This window comes from Oncorhynchus gorbuscha, unplaced genomic scaffold (assembly GCF_021184085.1).
Source record: "Oncorhynchus gorbuscha isolate QuinsamMale2020 ecotype Even-year unplaced genomic scaffold, OgorEven_v1.0 Un_scaffold_658, whole genome shotgun sequence".
In the NCBI taxonomy this organism is placed as follows: Eukaryota; Metazoa; Chordata; class Actinopteri; order Salmoniformes; family Salmonidae; genus Oncorhynchus; species Oncorhynchus gorbuscha.
Window position 1 is genome coordinate 155286 of NW_025745756.1, and position 16751 is coordinate 172036.

General features: G+C 48.7%; 1 protein-coding gene across 2 annotated transcripts; it reads right to left on the bottom strand.

Moving 5' to 3' along the window:
• Window positions 1–99: 99 nt before the first annotated feature.
• On the bottom strand, window positions 100–13392 carry LOC124019729 (serine protease 23-like). 2 transcript variants are annotated; one of them, XM_046335149.1, is made up of 4 exons: window positions 13017–13392; window positions 1132–2757; window positions 780–929; window positions 100–661 (listed from the first exon to the last, which is right to left on the bottom strand). In XM_046335149.1, the coding sequence occupies exons 1-2, from the start codon at window positions 13052–13054 to the stop codon at window positions 1596–1598; spliced, it is 1200 nt and encodes a 399-aa protein (XP_046191105.1). In that variant the 5' UTR covers window positions 13055–13392; the 3' UTR covers window positions 100–661; window positions 780–929; window positions 1132–1595. The 2 variants fall into 2 exon arrangements, with proteins under 2 accessions (XP_046191105.1, XP_046191103.1); XM_046335147.1 differs by having other exon boundaries at window positions 100–929.
• Window positions 13393–16751: the final 3359 nt, after the last annotated feature.

Below are 16751 nucleotides of genomic sequence, written 5' to 3' on the forward strand. Positions count from 1 at the left end.
AAAAAACTAAAATAAAAATGCTGTTAAACTGACTTGTGAAATGTTTCTGTTTGTCCATGAGACGTGTAGATAAGAGATGAAACCACAAAGACTACAAAACCACATTATGCATTTTATTCCAAAGCATTATAAAGTTGATATATATATATATTGCTGCACAATTGTTTTTGAAACAGAAAAATAGCTCACCCATAAGGTTTGACAAAGTGCATATCATGAGTAGTTGAGGGTCAGTGTTCCAGAGTCAACACTCTGCTGTCATCAAAGTGGCCTGTAGTGTTGTATTTGGCCCAGCAGGGGGAGCTATGGATATTTTACTTGGGTCCATTTGAAACACCAACCGTTTGTACTGTGACAGTCTATACCTTGAGTTTACATTTTTTAAGAGCAGGGTAGCACCTTTGGTTGATGACAGGGTTACATTCATTGGCAATAACAGAAGAAAAAAAGTTGTCCCAACAGAGCTCTGACAATCTATAGAATTAGCAGTGAAACTGCATCTCTCCACCAATCTCTTACACATCTTCTTGTTCCTCCTATTTCATCCTTTCTTTCAGTGCATTAAATGTTCTCTTCACCATCATAACACGCTGGTCCAGGGAGTCCCTGGTCAAAGACATCTAAAGTACAGGGAGTCCCTGGTCAAAGCCATCTTCTGAAGCTCAGTCATAACACGCTGGTCCAGGGAGTCCCTGGTCAAAGACATCTAAAGTACAGGGAGTCCCTGGTCAAAGACATCTAAAGTACAGGGAGTCCCTGGTCAAAGCCATCTTCTGAACCTCAGTCATAACACGCTGGTCCAGGGAGTCCCTGGTCAAAGACATCTAAAGTACAGGGAGTCCCTGGTCAAAGACATCTAAAGTACAGGGAGTCCCTGGTCAAAGCCATCTAAAGTACAGGGAGTCCCTGGTCAAAGCCATCTTCTGAACCTCAGTGATATAGTCATAACACGCTGGTCCAGGGAGTCCCTGGTCAAGGACATCTAAAGTACAGGGAGTCCCTGGTCAAAGCCATCTTCTGAACCTCAGTCATAACACGCTGGTCCAGGGAGTCCCTGGTCAAAGCCATCTTCTGAACCTCAGTCATAACACACTGGTCCAGGGAGTCCCTGGTCAAAGCCATCTTCTGAACCTCAGTCATAACACGCTGGTCCAGGGAGTCCCTGGTCAAAGACATCTAAAGTACAGGGAGTCCCTGGTCAAAGCCATCTTCTGAAGCTCAGTCATAACACCTTTCAGTTGTGTTTCAAAGCACAGTGTTGATCATGCAGTAAGAAGGGCACGAATACATGTTTTACATTTTATTTAATGTGCGATGGGAAAGGGTTAGTGAGGATGTATGTATGTACAGTAGGACTTCCTGGATGTAAATGTGAGTCGTTCTAGTTGTGTGTTGGGAGGGATGTCTCTGCATGCAGAACGATGGTATGTATTAGTAATGAAACAGTATTAATGCATGATGAAGTGTGTTCTGCATGTGTATGAATGACGTGTCCACTTGTCAACTTCCTCAGCAAGGGAAGTGAAGACCCCCTTTGTCCTCCATCAATCCTCTGTGTGTGTGTACAGTATGTGCATGACATGTCCACCTCTTCCTCATCCTTCTCGGCAGTCTACATAGTTTCCTTTGATCCAGTAGCAGATCTGGGCGTATTTCAGAGGCGTCACCCTCACCGCCACGTTAAACTCTTGCGACGCCCCGTCTCGCTCCACCCACTGGTGCCCTGAGAACACCCCGATCACCTTCCTCTCCCAGCGCCGCCTCCTCCGGTCCCACATACGAGCGTAGATCCCCGAGCCGCTGGCCCCGGGCTGGGCGTCACAGTGCTGGTAGAGCAGGTCTGGCGTCTCCTCTCCAGCCCGGCAGAACCGGTAGACCAGCTGTCCCGGCCGGTCGTTGTCATAGCCGGAGAATTGGACCCTGCGCCCGGGCAGTTGCTTCGCCGGCGGGGAGACGCCCAGCTTCATGTGGCGTCGTTTGTGGGCCTTCTTGAGCTCTAACAAGGCGTAGTCGTAGTCCATTCCGATGTCGTTGCCGTTGCCCTTGATCCAGCCTTTGGGCACGTGGGTGCGCTTGGCACGAATCCACTGGAACTTCATCTTATCTGGGGATGATGGATGGGTGTTGGATGCATTGGTGGCAGAGGCCGGATTGGGAGAGTCACGCTGCTTTGGCTTCAGGAAACCCACCCGGAGCTTTTGCGCCCCTTTCACGTAGTTCTTCCCGTCGTGGACGCAGTGGGCGGCGGTCAGAACGTGCCGGTCGCCCACCAGTGTTCCGGAACACCCGGTGGACAGCTTGACCGCTGCCGAGAATGGGTAGTTCAACAGGAAGTCTTGCCCTACAATGCTGAAACGCCCGTCATGGCCAAAGATCTGACGTTTGCGTCGGGAAGGCAGTGCCGGCGTGGTCTGGGTGGGGGCGGTGTACCCGTAGATCCCCACGGCGGTTTCGGTGAGGCGACCGTTGCTATGGAGTGTCTCGTATGACAGGATGCTACGCAGGTCCCAGTAGCTGGGGGGAAGAGCCTTCTTGTGGCATTCTGGGTCACATGGGGAGGTGACGTCCAATCGGGCGTCAGCCTGGAAGTGAGGGGCGGGGCGGTCCTCTGTCACCTGGGGTAAGACCACAGGGACGCGTTGCAGGGGCCATTGGGGCTGGATAAGAGTCACTGGTGGGATGGAGAGGAGGAAGAAGAGGGAGAGGAGGGGAAGGGGGGATGGGATGGAGGGAAAAGAGGCCATGGAGGAGGGAGACCTAGAAGAGAAGAGAAGGAGAGGACAGGTGAGATGTGATGTCACTAAATACCAAGGCAGGTGAGATGTGATGTCACTAAATACCTAGACAGGTGAGATCAAATCAAACTTTATTTGTCACATGCGCTGAATACAACATGTGTAGGTAGACCTTACCGTGAAATGCTTACTTACAAGCCCTTAACCAACCATGCAGTTCAAGAAGAGTTAAGAAAATATTTACCAAATAAACTAAAGTAAAAAATGAAAAATAATCAAAAGTAACACAATAACATAACAACAAAGAGGCTATATACAGGGGGTACCGGTACCGAGTCAGTGTGGAGGCTATATACAGGGGGTACCGGTACAGAGTCAGTGTGGAGGCTATATACAGGGGTACTGGTACAGAGTCAATGTGGAGGCTATATACAGGGGTACTGGTACCGGGTCAGTGTGGAGGCTATATACAGGGGGTACCGGTACCGAGTCAGTGTGGAGGCTATATACAGGGGTACTGGTACCGGGTCAGTGTGGAGGCTATATACAGGGGTACTGGTACCGAGTCAGTGTGGAGGCTATATACAGGGGGTACTGGTACCGAGTCAGTGTGGAGGCTATATACAGGGGGTACCGGTACCGGGTCAGTGTGGAGGCTATATACAGGGGTACTGGTACCGAGTCAGTGTGGAGGCTATATACAGGGGGTACTGGTACCGGGTCAGTGTGGAGGCTATATACAGGGGTACTGGTACCGGGTCAGTGTGGAGGCTATATACAGGGGGTACCGGTACCGGGTCAGTGTGGAGGCTATATACAGGGGTACTGGTACCGGGTCAGTGTGGAGGCTATATACAGGGGTACCGGTACCGGGTCAGTGTGGAGGCTATATACAGGGGGTACCGGTACCGGGTCAGTGTGGAGGCTATATACAGGGGGTACCGGTACCGGGTCAGTGTGGAGGCTATATACAGGGGGTACCGGTACCGAGTCAGTGTGGAGGCTATATACAGGGGGTACTGGTACCGAGTCAGTGTGGAGGCTATATACAGAGGGTACCGGTACCGAGTCAGTGTGGAGGCTATATACAGGGGTACTGGTACCGGGTCAGTGTGGAGGCTATATACAGAGGGTACCGGTACCGGGTCAGTGTGGAGGCTATATACAGAGGGTACCGGTACCGAGTCAGTGTGGAGGCTATATACAGGGGTACTGGTACCGGGTCAGTGTGGAGGCTATATACAGAGGGTACCGGTACCGGGTCAGTGTGGAGGCTATATACAGAGGGTACCGGTACCGGGTCAGTGTGGAGGCTATATACAGAGGGTACCCGTACCGAGTCAGTGTGGAGGCTATATACAGGGGGTACCGGTACCGGGTCAGTGTGGAGGCTATATACAGGGGTACTGGTACCGAGTCAGTGTGGAGGCTATATACAGGGGGTACCGGTACCGAGTCAGTGTGGAGGCTATATACAGGGGTACTGGTACCGAGTCAGTGTGGAGGCTATATACAGGGGGTACTGGTACCGAGTCAGTGTGGAGGCTATATACAGGGGGTACCGGTACCGAGTCAGTGTGGAGGCTATATACAGGGGGTACCGGTACCGAGTCAGTGTGGAGGCTATATACAGAGGGTACTGGTACCGAGTCAGTGTGGAGGCTATATACAGGGGGTACCGGTACCGAGTCAGTGTGAAGGCTATATACAGGGGGTACCGGTACCGAGTCAGTGTGGAGGCTATATACAGAGGGTACTGGTACCGAGTCAGTGTGGAGGCTATATACAGGGGGTACCGGTACCGGGTCAGTGTGGAGGCTATATACAGGGGTACTGGTACCGAGTCAGTGTGGAGGCTATATACAGGGGGTACTGGTACCGGGTCAGTGTGGAGGCTATATACAGGGGTACTGGTACCGGGTCAGTGTGGAGGCTATATACAGGGGGTACCGGTACCGGGTCAGTGTGGAGGCTATATACAGGGGTACTGGTACCGGGTCAGTGTGGAGGCTATATACAGGGGTACCGGTACCGGGTCAGTGTGGAGGCTATATACAGGGGGTACCGGTACCGGGTCAGTGTGGAGGCTATATACAGGGGGTACCGGTACCGGGTCAGTGTGGAGGCTATATACAGGGGGTACCGGTACCGAGTCAGTGTGGAGGCTATATACAGGGGTACTGGTACCGAGTCAGTGTGGAGGCTATATACAGAGGGTACCGGTACCGAGTCAGTGTGGAGGCTATATACAGGGGTACTGGTACCGGGTCAGTGTGGAGGCTATATACAGAGGGTACCGGTACCGGGTCAGTGTGGAGGCTATATACAGGGGGTACCGGTACCGGGTCAGTGTGGAGGCTATATACAGAGGGTACCGGTACCGAGTCAGTGTGGAGGCTATATACAGGGGTACTGGTACCGGGTCAGTGTGGAGGCTATATACAGAGGGTACCGGTACCGGGTCAGTGTGGAGGCTATATACAGAGGGTACCGGTACCGGGTCAGTGTGGAGGCTATATACAGAGGGTACCCGTACCGAGTCAGTGTGGAGGCTATATACAGGGGGTACCGGTACCGGGTCAGTGTGGAGGCTATATACAGGGGTACTGGTACCGAGTCAGTGTGGAGGCTATATACAGGGGGTACCGGTACCGAGTCAGTGTGGAGGCTATATACAGGGGTACTGGTACCGAGTCAGTGTGGAGGCTATATACAGGGGGTACTGGTACCGAGTCAGTGTGGAGGCTATATACAGGGGGTACCGGTACCGAGTCAGTGTGGAGGCTATATACAGGGGGTACTGGTACCGAGTCAGTGTGGAGGCTATATACAGGGGGTACCGGTACCGAGTCAGTGTGGAGGCTATATACAGGGGGTACTGGTACCGAGTCAGTGTGGAGGCTATATACAGAGGGTACCGGTACCGAGTCAGTGTGGAGGCTATATACAGGGGGTACCGGTACCGAGTCAATGTGGAGGCTATATACAGGGGGTACCGGTACCGAGTCAGTGTGGAGGCTATATACAGGGGTACTGGTACCGAGTCAGTGTGGAGGCTATATACAGAGGGTACCGGTACCGAGTCAGTGTGGAGGCTATATACAGGGGGTACCGGTACCGAGTCAATGTGGAGGCTATATACAGGGGGTACCGGTACCGAGTCAGTGTGGAGGCTATATACAGGGGTACTGGTACCGAGTCAGTGTGGAGGCTATATACAGAGGGTACCGGTACCGAGTCAGTGTGGAGGCTATATACAGGGGGTACCGGTACCGAGTCAGTGTGGAGGCTATATACAGGGGGTACCGGTACCGAGTCAGTGTGGAGGCTATATACAGAGGGTACCGGTACCGAGTCAGTGTAGAGGCTATATACAGGGGGTACCGGTACCGAGTCAGTGTGGAGGCTATATACAGGGGGTACCGGTACCGAGTCAGTGTGGAGGCTATATACAGGGGGTACTGGTACCGGGTCAGTGTGGAGGCTATATACAGGGGGTACTGGTACCGGGTCAGTGTGGAGGCTATATACAGGGGGTACTGGTACCGGGTCAGTGTGGAGGCTATATACAGGGGGTACCGGTACCGAGTCAGTGTGGAGGCTATATACAGGGGGTACCGGTACCGAGTCAGTGTGGAGGCTATATACAGGGGGTACCGGTACCGAGTCAGTGTGGAGGCTATATACAGGGGGTACCGGTACCGAGTCAGTGTGCGGGGTACAGGTTAGTTGAGGTCATTTGTACATATAGGTAGAGGTGAAGTGTGAAATAAAGAGACAGGTGAGATGTGAGTCAGTAATACCTAGACAGGTGAGATGTGGTGAGTCAGTAATACCTAGACAGGTGAGATGTGGTGAGTCAGTAATACCTAGACAGGTGAGATGTGGTGAGTCAGTAATACCTAGACAGGTGAGATGTGAGTCAGTAATACCTAGACAGGTGAGATGTGAGTCAGTAATACCTAGACAGGTGAGATGTGGTGAGTCAGTAATACCTAGACAGGTGAGATGTGGTGAGTCAGTAATACCTAGACAGGTGAGATGTGGTGAGTCAGTAATACCTAGACAGGTGAGATGTGAGTCAGTAATACCTAGACAGGTGAGATGTGAGTCAGTAATACCTAGACAGGTGAGATGTGGTGAGTCAGTAATACCTAGACAGGTGAGATGTGGTGAGTCAGTAATACCTAGACAGGTGAGATGTGGTGAGTCAGTAATACCTAGACAGGTGAGATGTGGTGAGTCAGTAATACCTAGACAGGTGAGATGTGAGTCAGTAATACCTAGACAGGTGAGATGTGAGTCAGTAATACCTAGACAGGTGAGATGTGGTGAGTCAGTAATACCTAGACAGGTGAGATGTGGTGAGTCAGTAATACCTAGACAGGTGAGATGTGGTGAGTCAGTAATACCTAGACAGGTGAGATGTGGTGAGTCAGTAATACCTAGACAGGTGAGATGTGGTGAGTCAGTAATACCTAGACAGGTGAGATGTGGTGAGTCAGTAATACCTAGACAGGTGAGATGTGGTGAGTCAGTAATACCTATACAGGTGAGATGTGAGTCAGTAATACCTAGACAGGTGAGATGTGGTGAGTCAGTAATACCTAGACAGGTGAGATGTGGTGAGTCAGTAATACCTAGACAGGTGAGATGTGGTGAGTCAGTAATACCTAGACAGGTGAGATGTGGTGAGTCAGTAATACCTAGACAGGTGAGATGTGGTGAGTCAGTAATACCTAGACAGGTGAGATGTGGTGAGTCAGTAATACCTAGACAGGTGAGATGTGGTGAGTCAGTAATACCTAGACAGGTGAGATGTGAGTCAGTAATACCTAGACAGGTGAGATGTGGTGAGTCAGTAATACCTAGACAGGTGAGATGTGGTGAGTCAGTAATACCTAGACAGGTGAGATGTGGTGAGTCAGTAATACCTAGACAGGTGAGATGTGGTGAGTCAGTAATACCTAGACAGGTGAGATGTGAGTCAGTAATACCTAGACAGGTGAGATGTGGTGAGTCAGTAATACCTAGACAGGTGAGATGTGAGTCAGTAATACCTAGACAGGTGAGATGTGAGTCAGTAATACCTAGACAGGTGAGATGTGGTGAGTCAGTAATACCTAGACAGGTGAGATGTGGTGAGTCAGTAATACCTAGACAGGTGAGATGTGGTGAGTCAGTAATACCTAGACAGGTGAGATGTGGTGAGTCAGTAATACATCAAGGGTCTTTCAGCTGATAAAACAGACCCTTCTCTCACTGTTACAGATGATTTAGTGTTTGCTTATATGATGATGCTATTTCTTATACTAGTCATGCAGTCTATAGACAATGTAGTTCTGCTGCAGTGACCAGAGAGACCTGTAGTTCTTCTGCAGTGACCAGAGAGATCAGAGAGACCTGTAGTTCTGCTGCAGTGACCAGAGAGACCTGTAGTTCTGCTGCAGTGACCAGAGAGACCTGTAGTTTTGCTGCAGCGTCCAGTGACATCTGTAGTTCTGCTGCAGTGACCAGAGACCTTTAGTTCTGCTGCAGTGACCAGAGAGACCTGTAGTTCTGCTGCAGTGACCAGAGAGACCTGTAGTTCCTCTGCAGTCACCAGAGAGATCAGAGAGATCTGTAGTTCTGCTGCAGTGACCAGAGACCTTTAGTTCTGCTGCAGTTACCAGAGAGACCTGTAGTTCTGCTGCAGTGACCAGAGAGACCTGTAGTTCTGCTGCAGTCACCAGAGAGATCAGAGAGATCTGTAGTTCTGCTGCAGTGACCAGAGAGATCAGATACATCTGTAGTTCTGCTGCAGTGACCTGAGAGACCTGTAGTTCTGCTGCAGTGACCAGAGAGACCTGTAGTTCTGCTGCAGTGACCAGAGAGAACTGTAGATCTGTTGCAGTGACCAGAGAGACCTGTAGTTCTGCTGCAGTGACCAGAGAGACCTAGTAATTCGGCTGCAGTGACCAGAGAGACCTGTAGTTCTGCCGCAGTGACCAGAGAGACCTGTAGTTCGGCTGCAGTGACCAGAGAGACCTGTAGTTCTGCTGCAGTGACCATAGAGACCTTTAGTTCTGCTGCAGTGACCAGAGAGATCAGAGAGACCTGTAGTTCTGCTGCAGTGACCAGAGAGACCTGTAGTTCTGCTGCAGTGACCAGAGAGATCAGAGAGATCTGTAGTTCTGCTGCAGTGATCAGAGAGACCTGTAGTTCTGCTGCAGTGATCAGAGAGATCTGTAGTTCTGCTGCAGTGACCAGAGATATCAGAGAGATCTGTAGTTCTGCTGCAGTGACCAGAGAGATCAGAGAGATCTATAGATCTGCTGCAGTGACCACAGAGATCTGTAGTTCTGCTGCAGTGACCATAGAGACCTGTAGTTCTGCTGCAGTGACCAGGGAGATCAGAGAGATCTGTAGTTCTGCTGCCGTGACCAGGGAGATCTATAGTTCTTCTGCAGTGACCAGAGAGACTTATAGTTCTGCTGCAGTGACCAGAGACATCTGAAGTTCTGCTGCAGTGACCAGAGACCTGTAGTTCTGCTGCAGTGACCAGAGAGACCTGTAGTTCTGCTGCAGTGACCAGGGAGACCTGTACTTCTGCTGCAGTGACCATTGAGATCAGAGAGATCTGTAGTTCTGCTGCAGTGACCAGAGAGATCTATAGTTCTTCTGCAGTGACCAGAGAGACTGGTAGTTCTGCTGCAGTGACCAGAGATATCAGCGAGATCTGTAGTTCTGCTGCAGTGACCAGAGAGACCTGTAGTTCTGCTGCAGTGACCAGAGATATCTGTAGTTCTGCTGCAGTGACCAGAGAGACTCGTAGTTCTGCTGCAGTGACCAGAGAGACCTGTAGATCTGCTGCAGTGACCAGAGACCTGTAGTTCTACTGCAGTGACCAGATAGATCAGAGAGATCTGTAGTTCTGCTGCAGTGACCAGAGAGACCTGTAGATCTGCTGCAGTGACCAGAGAGATCAGAGAGACCTGTAGTTCTGCTGCAGTGACCAGAGACCTGTAGTTCTACTGCAGTGACCAGATAGATCAGAGAGATCTGTAGTTCTGCTGCAGTGACCAGAGACCTGTAGTTCTACTGCAGTGACCAGAGAGATCAGAGAGATCTGTAGTTCTGCTGCAGTGACCAGAGACCTGTTGTTCTACTGCGGTGACCATAGCGATCTGTAGTTCTGCTGCAGTGACCAGAGAGACCTGTAGTTCTGCTGCAGTGACCAGAGAGACCTGTACTTCTGCTGCAGTGACCATTGAGATCAGAGAGATCTGTAGTTCTGCTGCAGTGACCAGAGAGATCTATAGTTCTTCTGCAGTGACCAGAGAGACTGGTAGTTCTGCTGCAGTGACCAGAGATATCAGCGAGATCTGTAGTTCTGCTGCAGTGACCAGAGAGACCTGTAGTTCTGCTGCAGTGACCAGAGATATCTGTAGTTCTGCTGCAGTGACCAGAGAGACTCGTAGTTCTGCTGCAGTGACCAGAGACCTGTAGTTCTACTGCAGTGACCAGAGAGACCTGTACTTCTGCTGCAGTGACCAGAGAGACCTGTACTTCTGCTGCAGTGACCATTGAGATCAGAGAGATCTGTAGTTCTGCTGCAGTGACCAGAGAGATCTATAGTTCTTCTGCAGTGACCAGAGAGACTGGTAGTTCTGCTGCAGTGACCAGAGATATCAGCGAGATCTGTAGTTCTGCTGCAGTGACCAGAGAGACCTGTAGTTCTGCTGCAGTGACCAGAGATATCTGTAGTTCTGCTGCAGTGACCAGAGAGACTCGTAGTTCTGCTGCAGTGACCAGTGACCTGTAGTTATACTGCAGTGACCAAATAGTTCAGAGAGATCTGTAGTTCTGCTGCAGTGACAAGAGAGACCTGTAGTTCTACTGCAGTGACCAGATAGATCAGAGAGATATGTAGCTCTGCTGCAGTGACCAGAGACCTGTAGTTCTACTGCAGTGACCAGAGAGATCAGAGAGATCTGTAGTTCTACTGCAGTGACCAAAGAGTTTAGAAAGATCTGTAGTTCTGCTGCAGTGACAAGAGAGACCTGTAGATCTACTGCGGTGACCAGAGAAACCTGTAGTTCTACTGCAGTGACCAAAGGGACCAAAGAGATCTGTAGTTCTACTGCAGTGACCAGAGAGATCTGTAGTTATGCTGCAGTGACCAGAGAGATCTGTAGTTCTGCTGCAGTGACCAAAGGGACCAGAGAGATCTGTGGTTCTACTGCAGTGACCAGAGAGACCAGTAGTTCTGCTCCAGTGACCAACAGGACCAGAGAGATCTGTAGTTCTATTGCAGTGACCAGAGACATCTGTAGTTCTGCTGCAGTGATCAGAGACATCTGTAGTTCTGCTGCAGTGATCAGAGAGACCTGTAGTTCTGCTGCAGTGACCAGAAACCTGTAGTTCTACTGCAGTGACCAGAGACATTTGTAGTTCTGCTGCAGTGATCAGAGAGATCTGTAGTTCTACTGCAGTGACCAGAGACATCTGTAGTTCTGCTGCAGTGATCAGAGACATCTGTAGTTCTGCTGCAGTGATCAGAGAGATCTGTAGTTCTGCTGCAGTGATCAGAGAGATCTGTAGTTCTACTGCAGCGACCAGAGAGACCTGTAGTTCTGCTGCAGTTACCAGAGAGACCTGTAGATCAGCTGCAGTGACCAGAGAGACCTGTAGTTTTGCTGCAGTGACCAGAGAGATCAGAGCCCTTCTGAATGTGACCGGATGTCTGGACCGTCAGTCACAGCGGCTGGGAAACATTCTCCAACCCAGACCCGGCGAGCCCTGCATCATATTTTTAGCCACCAGACTGGAGCTGGGGGGGGAGGGAGGGTGGGGGGGGGGGGGGGTTGTGTGCACAAGGGACTAAGATTTCTGCCTTAGGAATTTAGAGCTGCGGTGGAATTCGGCCAAGCAGTTACACAACTTCCACTGTTTTAATATGGCTTAAAAATATCCTTCCCCTGGGGTTAAAGGTTAGAGGTCAGGTGCTCTCTTCAGCGCTGAACAGTGCTGGAGGAAGGTTCCAGAGGCTGGGAGGGTGAGGATGCTCTGTTCGCTGTGTCAAGTAGGAGGAAACTCTGGGTACGTCCCAAATGGCACCCTATTCCCTATATAGTGCACTATTTTTTTTGTTGACCAGTTCTCTATGGGGTTCTGGTCAAAAATAGTGCACTTAATAGGGAATAGGGTGCCATTTGGGATGTGACCTCCATCTCTCATTTGCCCCCAGTACAGACAGGAAGCAGGGACTGTATAGTAGTCTTTCACTACAGACTGGAAGCAGGGACTGTATAGTAGTCTTTCAGTACAGACTGGAAGCAGGGACTGTATAGTAGTCTTTCAGTACAGACTGGAAGCAGGGACTGTATAGTAGTCTTTCAGTACAGACTGGAAGCAGGGACTGTATAGTAGTCTTTCAGTACAGACTGGAAGCAGGGACTGTATAGTAGTCTTTCAGTACAGACTGGAAGCAGGGACTGTATAGTAGTCTTTCAGTACAGACTGGAAGCAGGGACTGTATAGTAGTCTTTCACTACAGACTGGAAGCAGGGACTGTATAGCAGTCTTTCACTACAGACTGGATGCAGGGACTGTACAGTAGTATATCATGCTGGTTCTATCAACTAGATTTCTCCATAGGAATAGGGCAGGCTGTAGGACAGTCTGCAGCAGGTATGTAGGACAGTCTGCAGCAGGCATGTAATACCTTCCTATGAACGAAGTCATTCTGAATAAGGGAATGTGTATAAACTAGAGCCAACAGTAGCCTACTTGCATCTATCTGTAGGCCTTCATGTCCTGGACAGTAGAAATGTCCTGAACCTGTTTTATGAACAAACAAACGGGAAGTACTGGTTAAAACAGTATCTCTCCTCTTCTGATTATCTCTTATCTCCATGACGTCAGCCAATAGTTTGGGGATCTGATGTATCGGCTAAAATAACACGATAAAGAGTGACAATGACCTTTGCACTTTATTATTCATGTCCTGGACAGTAGAAATGTCCTGAACCAGTGTCCAAAACACGAACGTTATTGAATTATAAATGTTGATGAAATTACGTTTCACCATCACTCACATATGCCTATAGATATAAATGTAAATCTGTTTGGGCATGAATTATTCCAGAACTTCTCACTGAGTCTCGCTCAGATACTCCCCGTGCTCATTAGCCTACATTGGACGCCTGAATAGGTAATTATATAGGAATTATGGTGATGAATAATAACCTAGATTACGCAGACGTGAAATAATAGGCAATAAATTGTGAAAATCCTTACCCACGGAGCGCTTCTCCCCACTTATGATTAGTTTGCATTGGCAAGCGGCACGCGATGGGGGTCTGGGGAAGCTGCGGTTGTGGCTGCTACCGGGCGGACATCAGAGGGGTATCGGTGCGATAACGCGGGTGCTGCGAAGGGGTGGAAGTTAAACTAGTCCTTTCAAAAAGTAGATCCTTACATCAGGAGAGAGGAGGTCCAATGTAAAACATGTGTTCTCTCAAAAGATGTGTTCTCTCAAAAGATGTGTTCTCTCAAAAGATGTGTTCTCTCAAAAGATTTCCGAAGGCAACCGGTCCGCTGTAGACGCTCCTCCATTGGGAAAGGCGCTCGCTCGGTGGATACTAACCAGAGTTTAATTTAATGACCACCAGCGAAAGCTACTGCCTCTGCTATAACCGGTCCGGTCACGTGACTGATGATATTTTGCTTGTCATTTGCATAGCAACGATTTAAACGCTGACAAACAATATCAGAGATGAGGAAACTATTTGTTGTTGATTTATTTATGAACCTTCACCAACTGAATTCTGATATTATTTCCAGAATTGTTGTATCCAGACTAAAGGCCTGCCTCAGTGAACATTCAGTTACAGTATGACCCCATGTCATCAATCATCATCATCATTCTTTGTACCTGTTAGTGTTTTCAGATGCTGATTTTGTGATACTGAATGTGAAGCTGGAGGTAGTGGTGCCCCGTAGTGTTAAAACAATTAGGGTGTGGACTGGAGGAATGGAGAAAGACAATGAGAGAAGAATAGAGAGAGCAAAGGTGAGGAAGAGTGAAGAATAAGAGGAGGAGAAGGGAGGGAGGAGTACATAGCAGGAGAAGGGAGGGAGGAGTACATAGCAGGAGAAGGGAGGGAGGAGTACATAGCAGGAGAAGGGAGGGAGGAGTACATAGCAGGAGAAGGGAGGGAGGAGTACATAGCAGGAGAAGGGAGGGAGGAGTACATAGCAGGAGAAGGGAGGGAGTAATACATAGCAGGAAAAGGGAGGGAGGAGTACATAGCAGGAGAAGGGAGGGAGGAGTACATAGCAGGAGAAGGGAGGGAGGAGTACATAGCAGGAGAAGGGAGGGAGGAGTACATAGCAGGAGAAGGGAGGGAGGAGTACATAGCAGGAAAAGGGAGGGAGGAGTACATAGCAGGAGAAGGGAGGGAGGAGTACATAGCAGGAGAAGGGAGGGAGGAGTACATAGCAGGAGAAGGGAGGGAGGAGTACATAGCAGGAGAAGGGAGGGAGGAGTACATAGCAGGAGAAGGGAGGGAGGAGTACATAGCAGGAGAAGGGAGGGAGGAGTACATAGCAGGAGAAGGGAGGGAGGAGTACATAGCAGGAGAAGGGAGGGAGGAGTACATAGCAGGAGAAGGGAGGGAGGAGTACATAGCAGGAGAAGGGAGGGAGGAGTACATAGCAGGAGAAGTGAGGGAGGAGTACATAGCAGGAGAAGTGAGGGAGGAGTACATAGCAGGAGAAGGGAGGGAGGAGTACATAGCAGGAGAAGGGAGGGAGGAGTACATAGCAGGAGAAGGGAGGGATGAGTACATAGCAGGAGAAGGGAGGGAGGAGTACATAGCAGGAGAAGGGAGGGAGGAGTACATAGCAGGAGAAGGGAGGGAGGAGTACATAGCAGGAGAAGGGAGGGAGGAGTACATAGCAGGAGAAGGGAGGGAGGAGAACATAGCAGGAGAAGGGAGGGAGGAGTACACAGCAGGAGAAGGGAGGGAGGAGTACATAGCAGAAGGGAGGGAGGAGTACATAGCAGGAGAAGGGAGGGAGGAGTACACAGCAGAGACATTAGATGAAAGACTTCTCTGTGTTCTAGAACTGTCTCTGTCTCCATGGTAGCACTGAAGACTGCATACTGCAATCCCAAGCTTCTATTGTCACCCACCTACTCCTAGTTACTGCTCTGTCACAACACGCACATACACTCTGGCAGGACACACACACGGACCGAAGCACACACACACACACACACACACACACACACACACACACACACACACACACACACACACACACACACACACACACACACACACACACACACACACACACACACACACACACACACACACACACACACACACACACACACACACACACACACACACACTCCTAACTCACAGATTTGGCAGGACACGCACATTCCTCCCTGCACACCCACACACACACACACACACACACACACACACACACACACACACAAACACACAAATGTTGTTTTACGACCAGCAACAGTGCGCGTATGTGTGCCCAAGGTCGGCAGGCACACTTTGGTTTCAGGTGTTAGCCTCCGTGACAGTCAACACACAGCAGGGTTTCTCCAACTGTACGACCCACATGTTGCCCTTCTGGCCTGAATCCAGAACTAAAACTACATTTACAATGACGACAAGGTCATTAGTGGTGTTTATACAGTATCATACTGTCGTTACCCATATCTAGTGGTGTTTATACTGTATCATACTGTCGTTACCCATATCTAGTGTTTATACAGTATCATACTGTCATTACCCATATCTAGTGTTTATACAGTATCATACTGTCATTACCCATATCTAGTGTTTATACAGTATCATACTGTCGTTACCCATATCTAGTGGTGTTTATACAGTACCATACTGTCATTACCCATATCTAGTGGTGTTTATACAGTATCATACTGTCATTACCCATATCTAGTGTTTATACAGTATCATACTGTCATTATCCATATCTAGTGGTGTTTATACAGTATCATACTGTCGTTACCCATATCTAGTGGTGTTTATACAGTATCATACTGTTGTTACCCATATCTAGTGGTGTTTATACAGTATCATACTGTCGTTACCCATATCTAGTGTTTATACAGTATCATACTGTCGTTACCCATATCTAGTGTTGTTTATAACAGTATCATACTGTCATTACCCATATCTAGTGTTTATACAGTATCATACTGTCATTACCCATATCTAGTGGTTATACAGTATCATACTGTCGTTACCCATATCTAGTGGTTATACAGTATCATACTGTCGTTACCCATATCTAGTGGTGGTTATACAGTATCATACTGTCATTACCCATATCTAGTGGTGTTTATAGAGTATCATACTGTCATTACCCATATCTAGTGGTGTTTATACAGTATCATACTGTCGTTACCCATATCTAGTGGTGTTTATACAGTATCATACTGTCGTTACCCATATCTAGTGGTGTTTATACAGTATCATACTGTCATTACCCATATCTAGTGGTGTTTATACAGTATCATACTGTCGTTACCCATATCTAGTGTTTATACAGTATCATACTGTCGTTACCCATATCTAGTGGTGTTTATACAGTATCATACTGTCGTTACCCATATCTAGTGTTTATACAGTATCATACTGTCGTTACCCATATCTAGTGGTGTTTATACAGTATCATACTGTCATTACCCATATCTAGTGGTGTTTATACAGTATCATACTGTCATTACCCATATCTAGTGTTGGTTATACAGTATCATACTGTCGTTATCCGTATCTAGTGTTGTTTATACAGTATCATACTGTCATTACCCATATCTAGTGTTTATACAGTATCATACTGTCGTTACCCATATCTAGTGTTTATACAGTATCATACTGTCATTACCCATATCTAGTGGTGTTTATACAGTATCATACTGTCATTACCCATATCTAGTGTTTATACAGTATCATACTGTCATTACCCATATCTAGTGGT

Coding starts and splice junctions, on each gene's coding strand:
- LOC124019729 (XM_046335149.1), bottom strand. CDS start 13,054: ATGCAAACTAATCATAAGTGGGGAGAAGCGCTCCGTGG. Junction 2,758..13,016: donor TGGGGAGAAGCGCTCCGTGG/GTAAGGATTTTC, acceptor CTTCTCTTCTAG/GTCTCCCTCCTCCATGGCCT.